This window comes from Drosophila gunungcola (assembly GCF_025200985.1).
Source record: "Drosophila gunungcola strain Sukarami chromosome 2R unlocalized genomic scaffold, Dgunungcola_SK_2 000015F, whole genome shotgun sequence".
Classification (NCBI taxonomy): Eukaryota; Metazoa; Arthropoda; class Insecta; order Diptera; family Drosophilidae; genus Drosophila; species Drosophila gunungcola.
Window position 1 is genome coordinate 1248098 of NW_026453172.1, and position 24349 is coordinate 1272446.

Consider the following 24349-nt stretch of genomic DNA (forward strand, 5'->3'; position numbering starts at 1 on the left):
CCACGGAGGTCTGTAATGTCTTGGAGGAAGACTGTTAATAAAAAAACTGCTTAAAAAGCTATAGAATAATTCAGTGGCATGGAAAGTGCCAAAATTATGCAATTGTATAATCTTGTCCAGCTGTATTTGGACATCAAGTAGTTAAGCTTATTATATTCATATTTACGGAAGCTTTTCGTTTTAGTTTGAGAAACTATAAGGGAAAAGGTATCAGGGCAGGGAATATTCAATTCCATTGTGGGATGGTATCCGTCTTTTGGGACAACTAGAGGGTCAATTCTAGATGCAACGATTTCGAACGGATCCAACATAAATACTAGATCTAATTGCCTATTTAAAAAATTACGGATAAGACTTATTTGTTGTAATGAAAGGTCTAAAAGTCATCAACGAAGTCATGATCCGACAAAGGCGTGCAAACAAGTGAGTCAGTCCCAAAAAAATCAAATGATCCCTGTCAGAAAGTAGAGATGGAACAGATTTAATAGCAGACAAATAATGTTTATAAATTAAAATGGCACCCCCGGCGGATATAAAAAAAAATGTTACAAAAATAGAAAAGGCATATAAGGAAACTTTTACAGTAACAAATTATATTTCATTGGGGTAATCAGTCTGAATTATCTCTGATGTAAGACTGGAGTCAACAGCATAAAGCACCCTACCTCCCCTACGAGAAACGCGATCAGTTTTATAAGTGTTAAAGTTGTTTGGAAAAACTTCGGAGTTGAAAATCTCCGGTTTCAGCCAGGTTTTTGTGAAGACTCAAAAATGTGTTCATTCAAGGCAGAGGAGTCAGCAACAGAAAGATAACTTCATATTGAGTTCCCTTACATTTTGATCCGCTAGAAATATAGAAGTGTTAAGTTTTTTGGAACAGACTCTAAAATTTCTTTGTCTGTTAAAAACAAATTCATTTATTATTAGTTCATCATCAGACCAAAAATGTTTATTATTTAGAACTGAAAAATGTAATACTGTTTTGTATTAAGAAACGCGAAACTTGGGACTGCAGTAGGTTCAAAATAATTTAATTTGCGATAATTTGTGTAAAAACTTTTGAAAGGGGAGTGGATACGCTGAAGTTATGCTAAGGTGGCGAGAGACGGGGCGAACGGACAAAAGCTTTATGGCTCCCGCTCTCGCCCTACAACTAGTGACTTCAATAACAAGCGCCAAGTGCGCAAACACCGCCCCCTCTGAAGGGACGACATCCTTCAGCCCAGAACGGGCAACAGAGCCAGTCGGTGGACTGCTCGCCGATACTCCTCCTCCTGCGTCCTGACGTCCGCCACGCGAACCTTGCTATCGGCGCCGGCGTGCACCGCTACCACTCGTCCTATCCTCCTCTGCTGGGGCGGAAGGTTGTCTTCTGCGACGACGACGATCGCCGCCACGACGATGTTGGGCTCCCCCTGGTGGCACTTGGACCGCTGCTGGAGGCTGGAGATGTACTCCCAGGACCATCGCTGCCAAAACTTGTGCCTGAGAGACGAGACACCTCGCCATCGTCGCAAGCAGGTCAGGCTGATCTGGTCCGGGAGCGACGCTGATGGTGGGGCCAGAAGAGGGCCGCCGATGAGTAGATGACCGGGGGTCAGGGCTTCGCCGTCGTTCGGGTCGCTGCTAAGAGCTCTGAGGGGCCTGGAGTTGAGCACGGCCTCCACGCTGGTGAGCAGAGTTCCCAGCTCCTCCGCGGTCAAGAGGTCTTGGCCTACCGTCCGAAGGAACGGAACGACTTCACACCTGCCTCCCATAGTCCGCCGAAGTGCGGTGCTCTGGGCGGTATGAACGCAAACTCGCATCCTTTTTTTGATGCGAATGTTTTGATACCGCCCCCCTGCTCCTCCAGACGGTCTCGGAACTCTCTCATGTGCCGATCTGCGCCGACGAAGTTGGTGGCGTTGTCGCACCACACCTTCTCCGGAATCCCGCGACGACTCACGAACCTTTGAAATGCCAAAAAGAACGCATTAGTGGTTAGGTCAGACACTAATTCTAAGTGGACCGCTTTGGACGCAAAACAGACGAACACCTTTCTGCACCTTTGAATAAAACGAAAAACCCACACGAACACTCTCAGAAGCTTCAGGTGCGACGAAAAGGACTCTATTTTCTGAAGCAAATAATTTGGCTCTGGGCTGACTACGAGAGCTATTGCCGATTTGCGTAGCACCATCGACATTACATCAGCCGGCAGTTCGAAATGTTTATTTACAGGCCAATTATTTTCTGAGTCTAGCAAGTACGAAGGCCCACCGAACCAAATGGACGTTGTAAACTCCTCTACGTCACATATTCGGGACACTATGTCTGCTGGGTTGAATTTCGTGGGAACGTGTCTCCAAATTGCTTTCTCGGACCACACGTGAATTTCTGCAACCCGGTTTGAAACAAAAACCGACAACGACGAAGGATGGGTTTTGATCCAGTGTAAAGTGATCTCTGTCCACAGGAACACATTCTCAATGGGACAAGTTAGCAATGGCCTGATACGATTATAGAGATCTGCTAAAAGGTGAGCTGCACACAGCTCAAGGCGAGGCAACGTTTTCGTCTTGAGGGGAGCTACTTTCGATTTGGAGGTCAATAAAGACGCTTTCAAACCTTCACCAATTTGAGTACGAACGTAGATGCAAGCTCTATACGCTCGCATGGAAGCGTCATCGAAACCATGTATTTGAATCGGGACTGGTGGATCTGTGTTGACGAATCGCGATACCTTCATTTTCGGCAGCTGCAGAAGCTTCGCTTTAAACTTTACCCACAATGTAAGCAACTGCATCGGTAGCGACTCGTCCCAATCTAATTTTCGAAGCCACAGTTCCTGCAACAACAAATTTGCCTTTGTGACCAAAGGACACATAGGCCAAGTGGGTCGAAAAGTCGAGAAGTCACCGACAAAATATTTCGCTTTAACCGGTAAGCAAACCACGCCAAGGGTCTGAGTCTGCCATAAGTGGCATTACAGCGCTATCAGATGCGGATAACTCTGGGCAGTTTGAAAACCACTTGCCAATTCAAAGCCTGCCTCTTCCAAGACCTGAGAAACTTCGTTTCGAAGGCTTTGCAGGTCCTCAACGCATCCGGCGCCAGTCAACAAATTGTCAACATAAAAATCATTCTGAATAACCTTTGCGGATTTTGGATGAGTTGCTTGCCCCATCTCTCCTAGCCGCAATAGACACCGAATCGCCAAAAAGGGTGCTGGCGAAGTTCCATATGTAAAGGTGTTTAACTTAAAGATTTTCAGGGACTCAGAAGGATCTCGTCTCCATACTATGAGCTGGAAGTTTAGGTCAGCTTCGTCCACCATCACTTGGCGATACATCTTTTTGACGTCGGCCGCGAAGGCAAACTTATGGAAACTTAACCAAAGCAGAGTCGAGTACAGCTCCTCTTGTATAGTTGGGCCTACCATCAAGATGTCATTCAACGCTACCTGCGTGGAAGTACGGCCCGATGCATCGAAAACTACTCTCAACTTAGTTGAAGTACTTTGTGGCCGTAGAACGCATTGGTGCGGAATGAAATAGTGCGGAGTATTCGGAATTTTGTCATTGGTGGAGGACATGCCCGTTGAAACATATTCCTCCATGAATTCAAGATACATCTTCTTCAGCGAAGGGTCCTTTGACAATTTCCTTTCTAGCGACAAAAATCTTCGTTTCGCAACTTCTTATGACGAACCAAGAGTATTTGGGTCAGATTTGAACGGCAAACGAACCGAAAATCTACCGGACGACAATCTTTGAGTATTTTTCTCAAAGTGTTGTTGACAGAGTTGTTGCTCAGGAGTATTGACTTTAGCATTGGGCGGCAAGTCCTCCACAGACCAAAATTTCTGCAGGGTTGTGTCAATTGACTCCAACGCTTCCTCCTGGCAGCTGAGATGTACCATTTTTTCAGCCTTTACATTATTTTCAGAGGCACATCTCCCTGACACTATCCAGCCGAGAACTGTCTTTTGTAAGATGGGGAGTTCAGGCCCCTGCTTTATCTGGCCAGTAAATAAAAGTTCAAAGAACGTATCAGCGCCGATAAGCATGTCTATTTTTTGGGGCTTGAAGAAGAATGGATCTGCCAACTGAATATTTTCAGGCACCCTCACCCGCTGGTGTTCACCGCTTGATCCGGATGATAACCAGGAATATTTTCATAATCCAAAAATCGGACGACAACTGGCTATTCCCTACTCGCGACTTCACAATCGTGTGTATTTTTTTGTGACTTTGGCATGATCACAAAGTTTATTTGTGAACCAGAGTCGAGCAACGCTCGAGCTAATACAAACTTTTGGTTTGGACGCTTACAACCGCAGTTGCAAGAATGACTCGATCCGATGCATTCGCATGCAAAACATGCGACGTGGATGGAGACTTCTGCATGAGCGTGGGCTGAGAAGGGGGTGGCAACGCGAGATTTGTGTTTGGGGAATATATGTGTAGCCAAGTGTGATGTGAGGATCCGGATGATAACCAGGAATATTTTTCATAATCCAAAAATCGGACGACTACTGGCTGTTCCCAACTCGCGACTTCACAATCGTGTGTATTTTTTTGTGGCTTGGGCATTAGTTCCACCAATGCCTCGCAAGCTCATGCACACGTCCTCTCTTGTAATTTTGAGCCTCTGAGCGAGCTCATCTGTCACAATGTTTATTTGTGAACCAGAGTCGAGCAACGCTCGAGCTAATACAAGCTCGCCACTTTTGGTTTAAACGCTCACAACCGCAGTTGCAAGAATGACTCGATCCGATGCATTTCCATGCAAAACATGCGACGTGGATAGAAACTCCTGCTTGAGGGTGGGCTGACATGGGGGTGGCAACGCGAGATTTGTGTTTGGGGAATATATTTGTAGCAAAGTGTGATGTGAGGAATTGCACACTCTACACCTGTTCGATTTGCATTTTTTGACCGTGTGACCCGTTCTTAAGCAGTTAATGCATAAGGATGCTCTTTTAGCGAAATCGAATCATTGCTGAACTGTTATGACTGCGAAGAAATCGCAGTTTCCAATCTGATGTTCAGCTGAGTTGCAATACACGCATTGATCAGAGTCGTTCCTGGCAGCGACAAACAAATCGATAATTGCAACTTCCTTTTTTACATCCATTTGGCGGCAGCAGCAAATTAAGTTGCAGCGGCGGAAGAAACGTCTTGGGCAACAACCAAGGAACGGCAGAAAATTTCCAGCGACGAAATTTATTTCTGAATTAAATTTTTTGGCCGAACCGACACGATTAAATTGGTTTTGTGTGTTTGTAATTGTTATAGTTTTTCACCGAAAGCAAATTAAAACAACTCGCGAACTCTACTGTGATCACGTCGGGGTCACCATGAAAAATTTAATTCTGTTTTGTATTAAGAAACGCGAAACTTGTGACTGCAGTAGGTTCGAGATAATTTAATTTGCGATAATTTGTGTAAAAACTTTTGCGAAAGTACGACGACGAAAGGGGAGTGGATACGCTGAAGTTCGATTGATCACTAAATTTAATATTTCAATAATTTCTCTTAGAACCTAACTTATGCTTTATTGGCTCCCGCTCTCGCCCTACAACTAGTGACTTCAAATACAAGCGCCAAGTGCGCAAACAAGAAGGTTAAAAGCTTGTGGAGGAACAGATATTTTAAAGGAGGATATCTTGGGAGCGTAAACAAATTTAAATTGTTCAACTGTAATGTTTGGAGATGGGTATTTTTTTTGAATTAACTCCATAACATCATCAAATGTGGTTTCGGGAATAAATCGAGAAAAAAATTAATTGTTTCTTATGGGGAACAACAGAAAGTTTCTTTTTACCACCACCAACACTTTTTACTCTGACTTTCTGATGCAGGGAGTACTTCAGAGCACGCAGTACCATTAGGAACAGCTGGCTGTAAAGCTTTTGATCCACCGGGCTGCTCTACAACTTCTCCAGTGCTCCAGAAGCTGATGAACTAGGTGCCGGTAAAGACTCATCACAGGTATTTAAAATAGGAATTGGGGCATATTCCTTTTGTGAAACTGAATTCAAAGATGCACCCGTTTCCATTGTCTCAGTTTTTTACGCTTAGGACTCACTTAGCTGTTTTTACTACTAAATTGTTCACTTACCGCGTCGAAGCCTTCAGTGAGTTGTTCTAATACTCCAAAAAGATTCCTAAAGTCTGCCTCATAAAGCCACACATCTCAAGTTCCAGTTCGTTGCAGGGTTCAATGTAATTTCTAATTCTTCAAACACATCCTGCACATTTGGCTTGCATGATTGTATCGCAGAGCCAGCAGAAAATAAAGATGACATTGGGATCAAATGGTTAACACAAAAACGCAAAAATACAAGAAACGCGTGTAAAAACAAAAGCGGTAGAACGTGAAAGAAAAATATTCTATCGCCTGAGCGTGGCTTGTGAAACACTAACAACTTTGTACGTACACAGTTAGATAGGACGCAAGAAGTAGAGCGGGAGGTAGAGAATAAAATGTTACAGGGAGTTACTCGTGCAATGTTACAAAAACAAACACTAAGAGCACTGGCAAAGCATCCACAAGAGAATGCAATGCACAGGGATTAGACAATTTAAAATTACATAAAATAGTGAGTAAAGATTTATAAGAAAAGCCTAGTTCCAAACACACACAATGCAGTTAAGCTTAACTTGCTAAACAGAAAAACACCAGTACTTTCAGAAATTAATCAAAACTTGACAAAACCACAGAGCACAAAATAACACAACCGATCACAAGCGACGTTAAATCGAATATTTATTAAGTATATTTAAATTCGTATTACTAAGGAGCCATTTTAGCACTGATTACGCCAATCTGCCCAATTCCGAAGCCAGCATGCCTCAGCAGTTCCGTCGTATGGAATTGAACTTTTTTTTTGCAGTTTTCGATATTATTTAATACGTACCTATACCCTTCTACTTTGATTTTAATTTTTATTAGTACAAATTGTGGTGTCAACGTTAATCATTACAACAAAATCTACAATTGAAAATTGAACATATATGTTTTTTATGATTGTTCTGAAAGTATTCTTTGCTCTTTCCCTGACACTGTTAAATATTATCTAAAGACTGTTTGCGAATATTCTCCAACTCACAATTTGTCGCACCGATTTCATCATCCAAATATTCTGTCAATTGCAACATCTCGCCTGGATTCCAAATAATAACACTGAAGGTAATTTTTTCGCAGTCGACTGCACCGACGCATTCGCATGCAAAAAATGCGACGTGGATGGAGACTTCTGCATGAGCGTGGGCTGAGAAGGGGGTGGCAACGCGGGATTTGTGTTTGGGGAATATATGTGTAGCAAACTGTGGTGTGAGGATCCGAATGATAACCAGAAATAATTTTAATAATCCAAAAATCGGACGACTACTGGCTGTTCCCTACTCGCGACTTCACAATCGTGTGTATTTTTTTGTGGCTTGGGCATTAGTTCCACCAATGCCTCGCAAGCTCATGCACACGTCCTCTCTTGTAATTTTGAGCCTCTGAGCGAGCTCATCGTTCACAATGTTTATTGGTGAACCAGAGTCGAGCAACGCTCGAGCTCGCCACTTTTGGTTTAACGCTCACAGCCGCAGTTGCAAGAATGACTCGATCCGATGCATTTGCATGCAAAACATGCCACCTGGATGGAGACTCCTGCGTGAGCGTGGGCTGAGAAGGGGGTGGCAACGCGAGATTTGTGTTTGGGGAATATATGTGTAGCAAAGTGTGATGTGAGGAATTGCACACTCTACATCTGTTCGATTTGCATTTTTTGACCGTGTGACCCGTTCTTAAGCAGTTAATACATATGGGTGCTTTTTTAGCGAAATCGAATCTTTGCTGAACTGTTAGGGCTGCGAAGGAATCGCAGTTTCCAATCTGATGTTCAGCTGAGTTGCAATACACGCATTGAACAGAGTCGTTCGTGGCAGCGACAAACGAAAAACTTTTATTTCCATTCTTCTTAGGGTTAGATTGGGTCTGCTGAACAGTTTTGGGCTTGGAAGCATCTTCCGCTACCATGTGTTGGTATCGCCTGTTGAGGGCCGCGAAGTATAATCTAACTGTCCCATTTTCTTTTAGTTCCTGCATCGACCTTGCTCATTACCAGATGTATTAAAATAGCATTAGTAATGCGTCTATCATCCCCAATAGACAGCAAGGAGTCATACAAGGCTGTGACCGTGTCGATGAGGGTTCTCAAGGCTGTAGCTGTAGTGTCGATATGTTGTGAAAAAAAATAAGACAATCACTATAGTAAACCCGCTTCAGGCTGGCAAGGGCTTTGGTATAATTTTCCGCAGTGACTTGAAAGGCCCTTACTGATCCTAAAGCGTCTCCAGCTAAACACGAAATTAAATGATTGAATTTTTCAATATCGTGTAAAGTGTCATCTATGTCAACAAAAGTTTCGAAAAGGCTCATAAAATTTTTAAATTCGGAGTGTTTTCCGCTAAAAGTTGGGAGAGCAACGCTCGGTAGACGGCATTGAGGCGGGCGATTTGCTGGCGGAGCGGATTTATCGATATTATTTTTTTTGCACTTATTCTCTCTTCTAACTCTTCGCGGTATACATCTTTTGTATCTTTCAGTTATATTTGGTTTTGCAAAAGTAAAGTATTTTCAATGTGCGTATATAGAATCTCTAATCGACACCCAAGCTCAGCCGGATTTACAGATAATTTAGCTTCTTTTAAATGGCGATAAGTTCGGTTAACACATTTCATGCAAACATCTCGTTGGTCTTTTAGTTCGTCGATATCCTTAGTTGCCATTGCGTTTATTTGTATTTATTTTGTTGGTATCGAAGAGGTGTTAAATATTTTTTTTATTAAATTATTTATTTGGTAAATAAAAAATCAACGAGTAATATACCGATCGCACACAGTGTAGGGGAGCTAAGTGCCGAGAGAAGCAAAGCGAAAAATATCTAAATAGGGTTTTTATATTTTTTTTGTATAAACCCTGCTAACGCTCAAGTTCAAGCGTACCGATAAAAAAAAAACAAACGTTTAAGCAGACCGAAAATTGCACTGCTGCAGCGATCGTGAACGAAAAGGACCAAAAATAACTCGAAATAGCTACAGCGGTGTCGGTGTGCGTGTGTATGTGTACGCGGCTAGCGGCTATTCCTAGGCAAATGCTAACGGAGAATGATACACTGACCGATAACTAAGGGCAACGAAAATATAAGCCTGATGACGAAAGGCGCGCAAAAATTATGAAAAGCGCGAGAAAATTGGAAAAGCGCGGGAAAATCCTGAAAAGCGCGGGAAAATGTTCAGACAAACTGCGGCGAATGTTTTTGCCGCTAATTTGGGGATTTAGTTCGCACTATTGGGTCGACGACGAGTATTTTATTTGCTTGTTTATGGGCCAAAGCGGTTCAGAATTTTGGTTGTTAGTACATGGAAATTTTTATTTCTTGGTTAGAATGCTCATTCACTCACCGATTTTTACACGAATGCAAAAAGTTGAAAGATGGGCCAAAACACAATTGGCAAAACGCCACAAATTAACTTTCAACTTTTAGCACTCTATACCTGGTTGGCCGACTCGATAATTGCAACTTCAAATTAAGTTGCAGCGGCGGAAGAAACGTCTTGGGCAAAAACCAAGGAACGGCAGAAAATTTCCAGCGACGAAATTTATTTCTGAATTAAATTTTTTGGCCGAACCGACACGATTAAATTGGTTTTGTGTGTGTAATTGTTATAGTTTTTCACCGAAAACAAATTAAAACAACTCGCGAACTCTACTGCGATCACGTCGGGGTCACCATGAAAAATTTAATTCTGTTTTGTATTAAGAAATGCGAAACTTGTGACTGCAGTAGGTTCGAGATAATTTAATTTGCGATAATTTGTGTAAAAACTTTTGCGAAAGTACGACGATGAAAGGGGAGTGGATCACTAAATTTAATATTTCAATAATTTCTCTTAGAACCTAACTTATGCTAAGGTGGCGAGAGACGGGGCGAATTCGCAAGAGCGAAAGGACGAAAACTTTATTGGCTCCCGCTCTCGCCCTACAACTAGTGACTTCCAATACAAGCGCCAAGTGCGCAAACAAGAAGGTTAAAAGCTTGTGGAGGAACAGATATTTTAAAGGAGGATATCTTGCGAGCGTATACAAATTTAAATTGTTCAACTGTAATGTTTGGAGATGGGTATTTTTTTGAATAAACTCCATAACATCATCAAATGTGGTTTCGGGGATAAATCGAGAAACAATTAATTGTTTCTTATGGGGAACAACAGAAATTTTTTTTTTACCACCACCGACACTTTTTACTCTGACTTTCTGATGCAGGGAGTACTTCAGAGCACGCAGTACCATTAGGAACAGCTGGCTGTAAAGCTTTTGATCCACCGGGCTGCTCTACAACTTCTCCAGTGCTCCAGAAGCTGATGAACTATGATAGGAATTGGGGCATATTCGTTTTGTGAAACTGAATTTAAAGATGCACCCGTTTCCATTGTCTCAGTTTTTTACGCTTAGGACTCACTTAGCTGTTTTTACTACTAAATTGTTCACTTACCGCGTCGAAGCCTTCAGTGAGTTGTTCTAATACTCCAAAAAGATTCTTAAAGTCTGCCTCATAAAGCCACACATCTCAAGTTCCAGTTCGTTGCAGGGTTCAATGTAATTTCTAATTCTGCAATCACATTTTGCACATTTGGCTTGCATGATTGTATCGCAGAGCCAGCAGAAAATAAAGATGACATTGGGATCAAATGAAAACACTAAATGGTTAACACAAAAACGCAAAAATAAATGAAACGCGTGTAAAAACAAAAGCGGGAGAACGTGAAAGAAAAATATTCTATCGCCTGAGCGTGGCTTGTGAAACACTTACAACTTTGTACGTACACAGTTAGATAGGACGTAAGAAGTAGAGCGGGAGGTAGAGAATAAAATGTTACAGGGAGTTACTCGTGCAATGTTACAAAAACAAACACTAAGAACACTGGCAAAGCATCGACAAGAGAATGCATTGCACAGGGATTAGACAATTTAAAATTACATAAAATAGTGAGTAAAGATTTATAAGAAAAGCCTAGTTCCAAACACACACAATGCAGTTAAGCTTAACTTGCTAAACAGAAAAACACCAGTACTTTCAGAAATTAATCAAAACTTGACCAAACCACAGAGCACATAATAGCACAACCGATCACAAGCGACGTTAAATCGAATGTTTATTAAGTATAATTAAATTCTTATTACTTAGGAGCCATTTTAGCACTGATTACGCCAATCTGCCCAATTCCGAAGCCAGCATGCCTCAGCAGTTCCGTCGTATGGAATTAAACTTTTTTTTGGCAGTTTTCGATATTATTTAATACGTATCTATACCCTTCTACTTTGGTTTAATTTTTTATTAGTACCAATTGTGTTGGCAACGTTTATCATTACAACAAAATCACCAATTGAAAATTGTACATATATGTTTTTTATGATTGTTCTGAAAGTATTTTTCGCTCTTTCTCTGACACTGTTAAATATTATCTAAAGACTGTTTGCGAATATTCTCCAACTCACAATTTGTCGCACCGATTCATCATCCAAATATTCTGTCAATTGCAACATCTCGCCTGGATTCCAAATAATAACACTGAAGGTAATTTTTTCGCAGTTGACTGCACCGGAATATTAATGGAGTTATCGGCTTTTACAAGGAGTTCGGTCCAATCTTCGAGCTTTATGGGCTCCCTTATTTTGGCTAGCATTGCTTTTATTGTTTAATTTACTCGGTCTACCTGACCGTTTGCTTGTAGCGAGGCAGTAGATAGTTTTATGTGTTCAATATTAATTGTTAACAAAAACTTTGGGAACTCTATGATGTAAAACATGTTCCTCTATCATTCAACGCAAACGACTGTGAAATGAAAAATTGAAATTGAAAAACTCTTTGCAAGAAGACTAATAAATTAAAATATCTGATATTTTGTACACATATTATGTTATATTTTAACTGTATTTTAAGATGAGGTATTGGAATACTATTTATTTGGAAAGGAGTTACAGCTTTAGTTTTTAAACAATTTTCTCGTTCTACCTGACCGTTTGCTTGTGGCGAGGCAGTTAATAGTTTTATGTGGTCAATATTATTTGTTAACAAAAACTTTGGGAACTCTATGATGTAAAACATGTTCGTCTATCATTCAACGAAAACGACTGTGAGATGTAAAATTAAAATTGGAAAACTTTTTGTAAGAAAACTAATAAATTAAAATATCTTATATTTTGTAAAAATATTATGTTAAATTTTAACTGTATTTTAAGATTAAATATTGGAAACATATTTATTTGGAAAGGAGATACAGCTAAACTCCGGGAGCTCCTCTCAAAAAGGCGTATTGTGGTGACCACTTTATCTTTGTGATGTCCTTAAAGTATTTTTTAATCAATTAATTAATTATAGGAATAAGCAAAATAAAGTTTTTGGACCATATGGCTGTTTCCCAAACAAAAAAAAATGGATTTTTGGAAACAGTTTTGTTCTTAAATTGCTTATAAAAAAAAATTATAACTCGGAAAAAAAATGTTTGATTTATTACTAAAAAATATATTGTAACGACCCGGTTTCGGGAGACGGTATAGCTCAGGGTTCAAGACAGAAATTTATTTCTTCCTTAGATCGATTTACCTCCCATTCCCAAAACAATACTAAGACAAATCGTACGCTACAGAGTATGGTTATATTTAATAGTATGTCGGAGAGTATGTAGTGCAGCATCTCGACAGGGTTGTGCTGGTATACTAGATATACTAGTAACTAGTTTTGGTATAATGGGGACTCAGTTTGCGAGCTGAGGCCGAGTGTGGCTTCGTATGCGTTTCTAGGTCTGGTCTCTCTTTTTATTCTTCTGGTTTTTAGCGTGGCGTGAGATAGACACGTGAGTGATCCTTAAGAGACGACAATGAGCAACAACGGCATTCGCCAGAATTAAGTTAAGACAATCAAGAACCGAACGATCAAGTAATGGGATGACTTTAGTTCTCCGACATCAGAAGTGGGATTCAGCCCTAACCAAACTTTGTCAAGGGATGTCTTCGCGTTGTTGGAGCAACAAAACCGGAATTTTCTGGAACTGGTTAAGAAGCTACAGATGTCGGCGAGCACAGTACAACAGACTAGCGAGATTTGCTTGCCGAAATATCGACATAATTTTACGAACGAAACCGCTAAGTGACAGCGCTCTTATATTAGCACTGAGTAAGGCTTTGGAAGGCACAGCGGCCCAGTGGTTATCACAAATATGCTACCCAGGAATAACTTGGCAACAGTTTCGGCAATTGTTTGAGCAACGCTACCAGACTTTAGAAACGCCAGCCGCTGTTATTTTTAATCTTCTGAATAGTCGCCCAAGGAACGGTGAGGGCTTGCCTGTTTTTGCGAGTCGCAGCGTGACGTCACTGTGCACAAAATTGCCTAACTTAAATTGTGAACAAATTTCCATCGCTTTGAGTCTTGGGCATATGGCTAATTTCGACCGGCGTTTCCAAGAATGATACACACAACGCATGTCAGCAATCGACGTGAGCTGCAAGCGGAGCTGCAAGTATTCTCTGCGCTGAAGGAGCGTCCTATTGGACCAAACTGGGAATAGGAGACCAAGCGGGCTAAAACTGCCGAACTAAAATGTTAACAGAGTGGAAAACCAGGACAGCCTCATCATGGAAGGGCAAATGTAACTTGTTACAAATGCCAGGAGCAGGGGCACATTGCCACAAATTGTCCCAAAAAAGTGCAGAATACCGGATTGGGAGTAAGATCGGAAGAGAGTGGAGCTGCGCACTATGGTGGAGCCTAAATTGAGTATGCTGGTTAATGCTGAGAGATTTCCAATACCATTTGATCCGGAAGCTGAGTATTCATTAATTAAAGAAAGTACAGTACTACAGTACTTAGAAAATCAAGACTAATATCATTGTTGATGGTAATTCTTTGTTAGTTTTGGTTCACATAGTACCAGATTGTGGAATCAAAAATAATATTGTCATTGGCAGACAAGTATTGGCTCAATGTTTTTTGGTATAGTTTTTGTTTTTTTGTATTTGACTGGTTGAACCAACTAAGACCGTTCACAAGCGACCATATAGATTTGGTCCAAGTGAGAGGGCGCTAGTACGTGACAAAAATAGAGAATTAATTGAGTATACAGTTATCAGACCTAGTAAATCTGCATTTGTTATTTGTAAATAAAAAGAGTGGTTCAGCAAAACTTTGAATTGATTATCGGGAATTAAATAAAAATACAGTAGCTGATAAAATTCCATTACCTCTGATATCAGATAAAGTAACTAGACTTCGGGGAGCAAATTATTTCACTTCTCTTGTCATGTCTAGTGGATATCATCAGATTCCAATGCCCTCGGAATCAATTAAATACTGCTTTTGTTACACTTGATCAGAAGAACGAATTTCTATAGATGCCATTTGGATTAAAGAACGCTTCCTCTGTGTTTTAAAGAACGGTTGGAAATTGTTATAGAAATTTTAGTGAGAGATGGATTTTTATTTAACATTTCAAAATGTTTCTTTCTGAAAACTATAGTTCGGTACATTGGTTATGAGTTAAACGCGGCGGAAAATTAAAGCAAAATCGAAATCAATCGCTACATTACGACAGCTCATAGGTTTGATGTCGTATTCTCGCAAATTTGTTCCGAGGTTTTTGCACAATTTTTGAACCCTTTGTATTTTCTCACATCTGAAAATAAAAGCTTGTTTTGGAGTGTAGAGCACGAAGAAATTAGCAAAAGAATAATCACTGTATTAACGCACAAGCCAGTGTTGTATATTTTTGATCCTTAGTTTCCAATTGATGCTTTTACTAAGTTTGTTTAATTGTTTTGCCCCTTCTCTATTGATGCTTATACTTGTATTAACCCACTGAAATCTACGATAGCCATTTTTGGTGTGACAACACGTCTAATTCCCGATCAGCGGCGAAGCTTGACTGGTTGAAAGCTTATGCAATTTTGTTCTTATTAATAGATAGATCTATATTTAATTGCCACAGGTGTAAGTCGAGTCAACGGTCAAGTTGAAAGGGTTATGAGTATGTCGTGGCAAGAAGCACTAGTGGAGGTTAAGCTGGCCCTTAATTTCGCAGTGAATCGTAGTACTAAATGTAGTACATTAGAACATTTGATTGGTAAAATGTCTAGGCCTCTGGGGCTAATCCTATAAGCGATACTGAAACTGAAATTAACAAGTCGAAACTAAGACAGCAAGCCGCTAGAAACATGCAGGAGGTCGCCAGATATAAGAAAACAAAATTTGACGAAAGCAAGGCTAAGGTAATAAGATTCAGTGTGGGTGACTTTGTGCTCAAAAACAGTGGGAAACAGCAAACGAAATTGGATCCAAAGCTTAGAGGGTCTTTCGTCGAGGCATTGGAGGGAGACAACATGTTTTAAAATTAATGCAAAAAAACAAAAAAAAAAAAAAAATTAAAACACGAAAGTTTGAGAAAGTTATCGGATGTGCAAATTTCAGAGAGCTTGATGCAAATTTTAAAGAACAAAGTCTGTTGGAAAAGTTTTTTAAAACAGAAGAGTGTCGTGAAGCCATGTGATTGGCGATGATCGAAGGTTGCTTTAGAAAGAATTTAGAAAGAATTCGTGAAGCCAAGTATTGGGCGATGGACGAGCGATGTGGTTGATGAATTCATGAAGCCAAGTATTGGGCGATGGACGAGCGATGTGGTTGATGAATTCGTGAAGCCAAGTATTGGGCGATGTGGTTGATGAATTCGTGAAGCCAAGTATTGGGCGATGGACGAGCGATGTGGTTGAAAAATTCGTGTTTGGCGATGGACGATTTGAGAGCGTAATAAAATGCGTGAAGCCAATGAGTTTGGCGATTGATGAATATTCAAAAGTTGGCTAGTATAAGACAAGTTATGTTTCATGAATCATGACTTAATGATTTGTAATGATTAATTTATAATTTGATAGTGTTTAATTGATCATTTGACCGGAAATGTAAATGAAAGAAATGGTTTATAAGAAAACGTTATGATTTGAAATATTTTATGAAATTGAGATTACTTGGTTAAGTTTTTCTGAAGTGTTCAATAATAATATAAACTAAGAGGTTTATTGTAGACACGAGGACGTGTCTATGTCAGAATGGCCGTGTCGGAGAGTATGTAGTGCAGCATCTCGACAGGTATGACCATGGGTTGTGCTGGTATACAAGATATACTAGATACTAGTTTTGGTAGGGCGAGTGTGGCTTCGTATGCGTTGCTAGGTCTGATATCCCTTTTTATTCTTCTGGTTTTTAGCGTGGCGTGGGATAGACACGTGAGTGATCCTTAAGAGACGATTATGAGCAACAACGGCATCGAAGACTCGCTGCATCCGCCAGAATTAAGTTCAGACAATCAAGAACCAAACGATCAAGTAACCAGCACTGACGACTTACAAGGGGATGACTTTAGTTCTAGTTTTAGTTCTACTTAGTAAGGGATATGTTTTAATTATAATTATGTCGGCGCTATGGGAGGGCCGAGTGTGGTACTGCTTGCTTGGTTGACGTCGACGCTGCTGAAGAGCCGAGTGGAGGACTGCTTGGCTGAGTATTGCACTGCGCTCCTGGCTGAGTATTGCACTGCGAGGCACTGGCGCTGTGGAGGTTGCACTGTCTGGTGCTGGCGCTGCGGTAGGGCCGATTGCGCACTGCTTGGTGCTGGCGCTGCGGAAGGGCCGATTGCGCACTGCTTGGCGTCGGCGATGCGGGAGGGCCGATTGCGCACTGCGCACAGGATATACAGCTAAACTCCGGGAGCTCCGGTAAACTGCGGTAACCACTATATCTTTGGACTGGATACTCCGAAATTGAAAATGAAAGTGATGTCCTTAAAGTATTTTTTAATTAATTAATAAATTATAGGAATAAGCAAAATAAAGTTTTTGGACCATAAAGCAGTTTCCCAAACAAAAAAAAAATTGATTTTTGGAAAAAAATTCGTTCTTGATTTGCTTAAAAAAAATTATTTCTCGGAAAAAATGTTTGATTTATTACTAAACAAATATATTGTAACGACCCTGTTCCCTCCTTAGATCGATTTACCACTCTTTGCCAAAAAATAACACAAATCGAACTCTACGGAGTATGGTTACATTTAATAGTACGGTTAGTTAGGGCCACGTTTCTAATTATAACTATATCGGCGCTATGGGAGGGCCAAGTGTGGTACTGCTTGGTGGGTTGATGTCGACACTGCTTAAGGGCCGATTGGAGGACTGCTTGCTGACTGATACCGACGCTGCGGAAGGGTCGAGTAGATCACTGCTGGCTGAGTATTGTACTGCGAGGCACTGGCGCTGTGGAGGGGCCAAGTGGAGGACTGCTTGCTGAGTGAAACCCACGCTGCGGAAGGGTCGGGTAGATCACTGCTGGCTGACTATTGCACTGCGAGGCACTGGCGATGAGGAGGTTGCACTGTCTTTTGCAGGCGCTGCGGAAGGGCCGATTGCGCACTGCTTGGCGTCGGCGCTGCGGGAGGGCCAATTGCGCACTGCTTGCTTCATCGTGTCCCGTCGTTCGAGTTCGTCGGGTTCTTAGTGTTCTGGGTCGTTGGCAGGAACGATATACATGGTTTTTCTGGTGCGATGTGGGAATGTAGGGCATCGTTAGTTTCGAGCTGGTGGGCATCTTTAGTTTCGACATGTTGTTTATTACGTATCGTTTCCGGTTCGAAAGCCGGAAACGAGACTTCTGAGAGGAACTCACTGAGATGGGCCGGAATTACGCAAACCGCGCCGGGCTCAGTGATCACGACCGGGTCTGGGTGCGTATTTCGTAAACCACACCGGGCGTCGGTGATCCTCACCATGGTCGTAGAGCCGACATAAAATCTTACTCTTACGGATCCATCACCACTACCAAGACTATCTACCAGAACACTTACCCGGATATTCCTCCTTGGTGATGTTTCCTCGAAGCACGTCGGAAAGCATGTGACTGGTCTGGGGCTGTGTCTCCACTTATATATGCGCCGGTAAATGTGACCAGATCGGGCGATGGCGATAGTCCCGCTTTGGGTTATTGGGCGATGAATATCGGCGATCGATAACTCCGTCGAATAAGTGCGACCGGGTGTTGTTGGCTTTAAGCGCGCGTTTTGAATAACCATTCAAAATAAAAGACCAGTATTTGGAACTTTTTTATGTTTAATTTTAATGTAAATCTTTGGGTGGCTTTGTTTCCCGTTCCTCATCCCAATTTTGCTCGGAGTCCTCTGAGAGGTCTTCTGGGCCAACTCCCAGGTCTCTGTAGAGGTCCAAAAAGCACCTCGGTTTCACCCATGCCGTTTGCGGCCGCTGGTTGTCTACTGGTTAATTTACTCGTTCTGCCTGACCGTTTGCTTGTGGCGAAGCCGTTGATAGTTTTATGTGTTCAATATTATTTGTTAACAAAAACATTTGGGAACTCTATGATGTAAAACATGTTCCTCTATCATTCAACGCAAACAACTGTGAAATGAAAAATTAAAATTGGAAAACTTTTTGTAAGAAAACTAATAAAAAAAAATTTCTGATATTTTGTACACATATTATATATTTTAACTGTATCTTAAGTATTCGAAAAATATTTATTTGGCAAGGAGATACAGCTAAAATTGTATATGTTTCTTATGATTGTTTTGAAAGTATTCTTCGCCTTTTCTCTGACACTGTTAAATATTATCTAAAGACTGTTTACGAATATTCTCCAACTCACAATTTGGCGCACCGATTTCATCATCCAAATATTCTGTCAATTGCAACATCTCGCCTGGATTCCAGATAACAACACTGACGGTAATTTTTTCGTGGTTGACTGCATCGGATTATTAATGGAGTACTCGGCTTTTACAAGGAGTTTGCTTTAATCTTCGTGCTTTATGGGCTCCCTTGTTTTGGCTAGCATTGCTTTTATTGCTTAATTTACTCGTTCTGCCTGACCGTTTGCTTGTGGCGAGGCAGTTAATAGTTTTATGTGTTCAATATTATTTGTTAACAAAAACCTAGGGAACTCTATGATGTAAAACATGTTCCTCTATCATTCAACGCAAACGACTGTGAAATGAAAAATTGAAATTGAAAAACTCTTTGTAAGAAAACTAATAAATTAAAATATCTGATATTTTGTACACATATTATATATTTTAACTGTATTTTAAGTATTCGAAAAATATTTATTTGGAAAGGAGATAAAGCTAAACTCCGGGAGCTCCTCTCAGAAAAGGCGTTTTGTGGTGACCACTATATCTTTGGACTAGATCCTCCGAAATTTAAAATCAAAGTGATGTCCTTAAAGTACTTTTTAATCAATTAATTAATTATAGGAATAAGCAAAATAAAGTTTTTGGACCATATAGCTGTTTCCCAAACAAAAAAAATTGATTTTTGGAAAAAATGTTGTTCTTAAATTGCTTATAAAAAAAAATTATAACTCGGAAAAAAAAATATTTGATTTATTATTAAAAAATATATTGTAATGACCCTGTTTCGAGAGGCGGTATAGCTCGCCGTGGTCAGGGCTCGAGGCAGAAATTTGTTTCTTTCTTAGATCGATTTACCACTCTCCCAAAAATAACACAAATCGAACTCTACGGAGTATGGTTATATTTAACAGTACGGTTAGTACTATGGGAGGGCCGAGTGTGGTACTGCTTGCTGGGTTAACGTCGACGCTGCTGAAGGGCCGAGTGGAGGACTGCTTGCTGAGTGATACCGACGCTGCGGAAGGGTCGAGTAGATCACTGCTGGCTGAGCATTGCACTGCGAGGCACTAGCGCTGTGGAGGTTGCACTGTCTGGTGCTGGCGCTGCGGAAGGGCCGATTGCGTCGGCGCTACGGGAGGGCCGATTGCGCACTGCGTGCTTCGTCGTGTCCCGTCGTTCGAGTTCTTAGTGTTCTGGGTCGTTGGGAGGAACAATAAACATGGTTATTCTGGTGCGATGTGGGAATCTGTGTGGCATCTTCTGGTCTGGGTGCGTATTTCGTAAGCCACACCGGGCGTCGGTGATCCTCACCAGGTCGTAAAACCGACATAAAAGCTTACTCTTACGGATCCATCACAACTACCAAGACTATCTACCAGAACACTTACCTGGATATTCCTCCTTGGTGATGTTTCCTCGAAGCTCGACGGAAAGCATGTGACTGGTCCGGGGCTGTGTCTCCGCTTATATAGGCGTCGGTAAGTGTGACCAGATCGGGCGATGGCGATCGATAACTCCGTCGAATAAGTGCGACCGGGTGTTGTTGGCTTTAAGCGCGCGTTTTGAGTAATAATTCAAAATAAAAGACCAGTATTTGGAACTTTCTTATGATAAATTTTAATGTAAATCTTTGGGTAGCTTTGTTTCCCGTTCCTCACCCCAATTCTTCTCGGAGTCCTCTGAGAGGTCTTCTGGGCCAACTCCCAGGTCTCCGTAGAGGTCCAAAAAGCACCTCGGTTTTACCCATGCCGTTTGCGGCCGCTAGTTGTCTACCAGTTGGTGACGTTTAGTTCCGGTTGTTGTTCTTTGTCGGGGGTGGTCTTGATCGGTGGTTTGGGCTATGGTTTCCTTGGCGTCCTTGTTCCAGGTCTCGTTGTCCTTCGTTGCTATGTGGGTTCCGTGTCGTTCTTAGAATTTATATAAGAATGACACTCAACCAATAAAGATGACAAAACCATCCTTATGGTCAAAACCAATTAAACAAAAACAACCAATAATGCGCTCAAAAGCTTTAGGCATTGCAGACAAATTACCACTATACTTTTGAATATTTGACTTTCCTCCCTTTTTATGGAGTAGAATAATAAAAGAATTGTTCCAGATAGTATATAGTTTACAAAAAGATGAGTCAGTAAAAACCTTAATTGAGAATTCATGCTAATGAAGGAAAGGCGGAGTTTTTTGAGCCACTTGGAGAGGACCAAGATATACCTGGGAGATTAAAAACAATCAAATTATCACTGTCAGAAAGTAGAGATTCAACAGATTTAACAGACAAATGATGTCAGATCTAGGGGGGATATAATAACAGAACCACCTCCCCTAAGAGAAACGCGATCGGTTCTATAAGTGTTATCAGTTGTTTGAAATCTCCGGTTTCAGCCAAGTTTCTATGAAGACTAAAATATGTTCATTAAAGGCAGAGGAGTCACCGAACATCCTAGGTAACTTCATATTAAATCCCCTTACATTTTTATATGTTAGAAATACACAAGCGTTCAGTTCTATGGAACAGACTCTTAAATCGGAGACTAATTATTATTTATTTGTTTGTTAGGAACAAATTCTTTTATTAATAGTTCATCATCAAGCCATAAACTTGTATTATTTAGAACTTAAAAAGATATTTTAAAATAGGATATCTTGCGAGCGTATGAAAATTTAATTTTTTCAACTGTAATATTTGTAGATGGGTGCTTTTCTTGAATTATTTTCATAACATCATCAGATGTGGTTGCTAGGGTAAACCGAGAAACAAATAATTGTTTCCTATGGGTAACAACTGAAATGTTTTCTCACCACCAACACCTTGAACATGTTGCATTTTCAGTTGGAGCCGTCTGGAAAATACTAAAACGAACCGATACGTCAGCAGGTCCCGCTATCGATAAGATTCGGTGGTGACATCTACTATTGATAGCGGGAGAGGATTTAGCTATTTAAATTTAGCCCGGTTCGCTCGTTAACTGGGTTAAATAGCCTTGAATACGTTCGCTGACCCATCTTGAGAGAGCGGGAGGGAAAATGGCGAACGCCTTTGGTGTAGGTCAGGGTTTTGCTTTAGTTGCTGCAATAAGTCGTAGGAGAACAGTCGTGGAAAAATAAGTTCATATGTGCATTGTTAGTGTTTAGATAAATTAAAGTGAGTGGTTATTTATTTGCAATAAAGTTATGAATAACAGTGTTTTTTGTAAATATTAAAGCCACCGGGCACCCTATCTAGAGGGCCCCGGAAATTTAAAAGATTTGGGAAGTGAACACTTACCAGGCGGACCTAACCTGGTCGTCGTCCATTAGCCGCAGCAGCATTGGCCGCAGCATTAGCCGCAGCAGCATTGGCCGCAGCAGCATCAGCCGCAGCAGCATCAGCCGCAGCAGCATCAGCCGCAGCAGCATCAGCCGCAGCAGCATCAGCCGCAGCAGCGATCAGGAGCAGCAGCAGCAGCCTCCAGCGCCAGCAGCTACAGCGACCGCCTCCGAGACGGCCAGACACGGAGATTCCCTCGGTGAGTCCGTTCCGGGAACGAATGCCCGCGCTGGCCACGTGGTCATCTCCAAGTCCACCGACGCACTGCCTCCGGCCCCTCTTACGCGGACGCTGCGCCATCCTCCGGACCAATTGGCTCCGTGCGGACTCGCGCTGGTTTTCGCCGCTAGAGATTTTTCCATTCTGGCTGCAGTTTCAACCACATCCGACGAGGAACTCTGCAATAAATAAGCTTTCGTCATTGTTTTTGTAAGATCACCTAGTCCAGATTGTCAAGTACTCACTGTGAAATCTAATCTAAAATTAGAGGCTTAATTCCGAACCCTGGCCGCGCGTCCAACTACCTATAAATTGGGTCGCGAAATTTAATGACTTGTGGGATTTATTTAGCGTACTTAAATTTTCAGCACGTCCCTTCTTTTCCCTTGGAGCTCCTCAGGATTAGGCGACCCGGTTGGCAAACGCCTCCAATTTAGTGCCGTGCGGCGATTTTTGCCTGACACTTGCAGTATTAAGCGTCTAAAAATTTCCCTTCGGTTGTTGCCGCTTTGACCGCTTTTCATCTGGGCGACGGTCTGAGATCGGCCTTGAGTGTTTCTAACGAAAAGAGTAGATCATTAGTAGGCATCGATAATGAATGTATTTATTTATTAAACTTGCCCAAGATTAAATGTGAACAAGCTACCGAGATGTTTGTGTAAGTTACCTTGGGCGGGGAAATGAGCCGAGGAATAGACTCCGGTCTGCCGGAGATGGGGCGTGCCTCCTACATCCTTTTTGGGGCACCCAAGGTTGGGTGGGTGCGTCGTGGCAAGGACATCAAAGCCACCAATTTCGTCCAATTGTCAATGTTTTGATGCAAATATAGCTTTGTTTTGTTTTGCTTTGTGGTAGAGATGGTAAATCGTCAAGTAAGTGACGTGAGACGTCCGATGAGTCGGAATCGATTGTTCGGACTGCAGGGCATAAGGGGTACTCCGCCCTGGGACTCCGTGGCTAGCCAGCGCTGCCCTCCGGGAAAGATGCAGTTCCGTAACAAACACTTTGAACATTTTAACTCCGACTTTCTGATGAAGGGAGTACTCCAGAGCACTTAGTACTATTGAGAACAGTTGGCTGTAACACTTTTGATCCACCGGGCTGCTCCACAACTTTTCCTGTGACAGGGGCTGATAAGCAAGGTTCCGCTAAAGACCTATTATAAATATTTCAAATTGGAATTGGGGCAGATTCCTTTTCTGAAATTGAATTTAAAGCAGCACCCAATCCCATTCTCTCAGTTGTTTACGCTTAGGACTCACTTAGCTGTTTTTTACTACTAACTTGTTCACTTACCGCGTCGAAGCCCTCAGTGAGTTGTTTTAATACTCCAAAAAGATTCTTAAAACCGTCAAAAGTCTGACTCATAAAGCCATCTCAAGTTCCAGTTCGCTGCGGGGTTCAATGTAATTTCTAATTCAGCAAACGAATCCTGCACATTTGGCTTACATGATTGTATCGCAGAGCCAGCAGAAAATAATGATGACCCTAGGATCAAATGAAAACACAAAATGATTAAATGATTGTGAAACACTACATATGTATGTACGAACACAGTTAGACAAGGCGCAAAAAGTAGAGCGAGAGGAAGAGGGATTAAAATGTTACAGAAATTTACTCGTGCAATGTTACAAAAACAAAAAAACTCGGAGCACTGGAAGGCATGCACACAAAAATGAAACTACAATTAGGATTAGCCAATGTACAATACAATTATTAAAACTCTAATAGTGACCACAGATTCAAAAGAAAAGCCTAGTTAAGCTCAGCTATGTTAAAAGTAATACACCAGTACTTTCAGAAATTAATCAAAAATTTGACTAAATCACAGAGCACAAGAAAAGCACAATCGATCATAAGCGACGCTAAATCAATAAGTATAATTAAGTTGTTGGTACTTCTAACTCGCCATCATTCAACTCCGCTGAATAAAACCGCAGAATTCTCTTCCTTTTTTTATGTGCCACAGCCGTTCAGATCAGCTGTAATCGGATGGTGGATGTGCTCTGTAGGAATCGGAGTATTATATGAACAAAAATGCCTATTGTTTCCCACGAATGGGCTGTGTGGGAAGAGAGTATACGAATCGATTTTGTTT

General features: G+C 41.4%; 1 protein-coding gene and 1 long non-coding RNA gene across 12 annotated transcripts; both read right to left on the reverse strand.

Moving 5' to 3' along the window:
- Nucleotides 1-1776: 1776 nt before the first annotated feature.
- On the reverse strand, nt 1777-24290 carry LOC128256340 (uncharacterized). 11 transcript variants are annotated; one of them, XR_008267737.1, is made up of 8 exons: nt 24150-24290; nt 23548-23739; nt 22919-23450; nt 22497-22809; nt 21991-22430; nt 20384-20684; nt 20114-20272; nt 1777-1949 (listed from the first exon to the last, which is right to left on the reverse strand). It is a non-coding gene; the product is annotated as an uncharacterized LOC128256340 (long non-coding RNA). The 11 variants fall into 11 exon arrangements; XR_008267736.1 differs by lacking the exon at nt 1777-1949 and adding an exon at nt 19530-19918 and having other exon boundaries at nt 20384-20632; XR_008267733.1 differs by lacking the exon at nt 1777-1949 and adding an exon at nt 19530-19918.
- On the reverse strand, nt 17138-18350 carry LOC128256338 (uncharacterized). The gene is made up of 2 exons (XM_052986640.1): nt 17928-18350; nt 17138-17620 (listed from the first exon to the last, which is right to left on the reverse strand). Exons 1-2 carry the CDS (start codon nt 18150-18152, stop codon nt 17303-17305), a joined length of 543 nt encoding a protein of 180 aa, XP_052842600.1. The 5' UTR covers nt 18153-18350; the 3' UTR covers nt 17138-17302.
- Nucleotides 24291-24349: the final 59 nt, after the last annotated feature.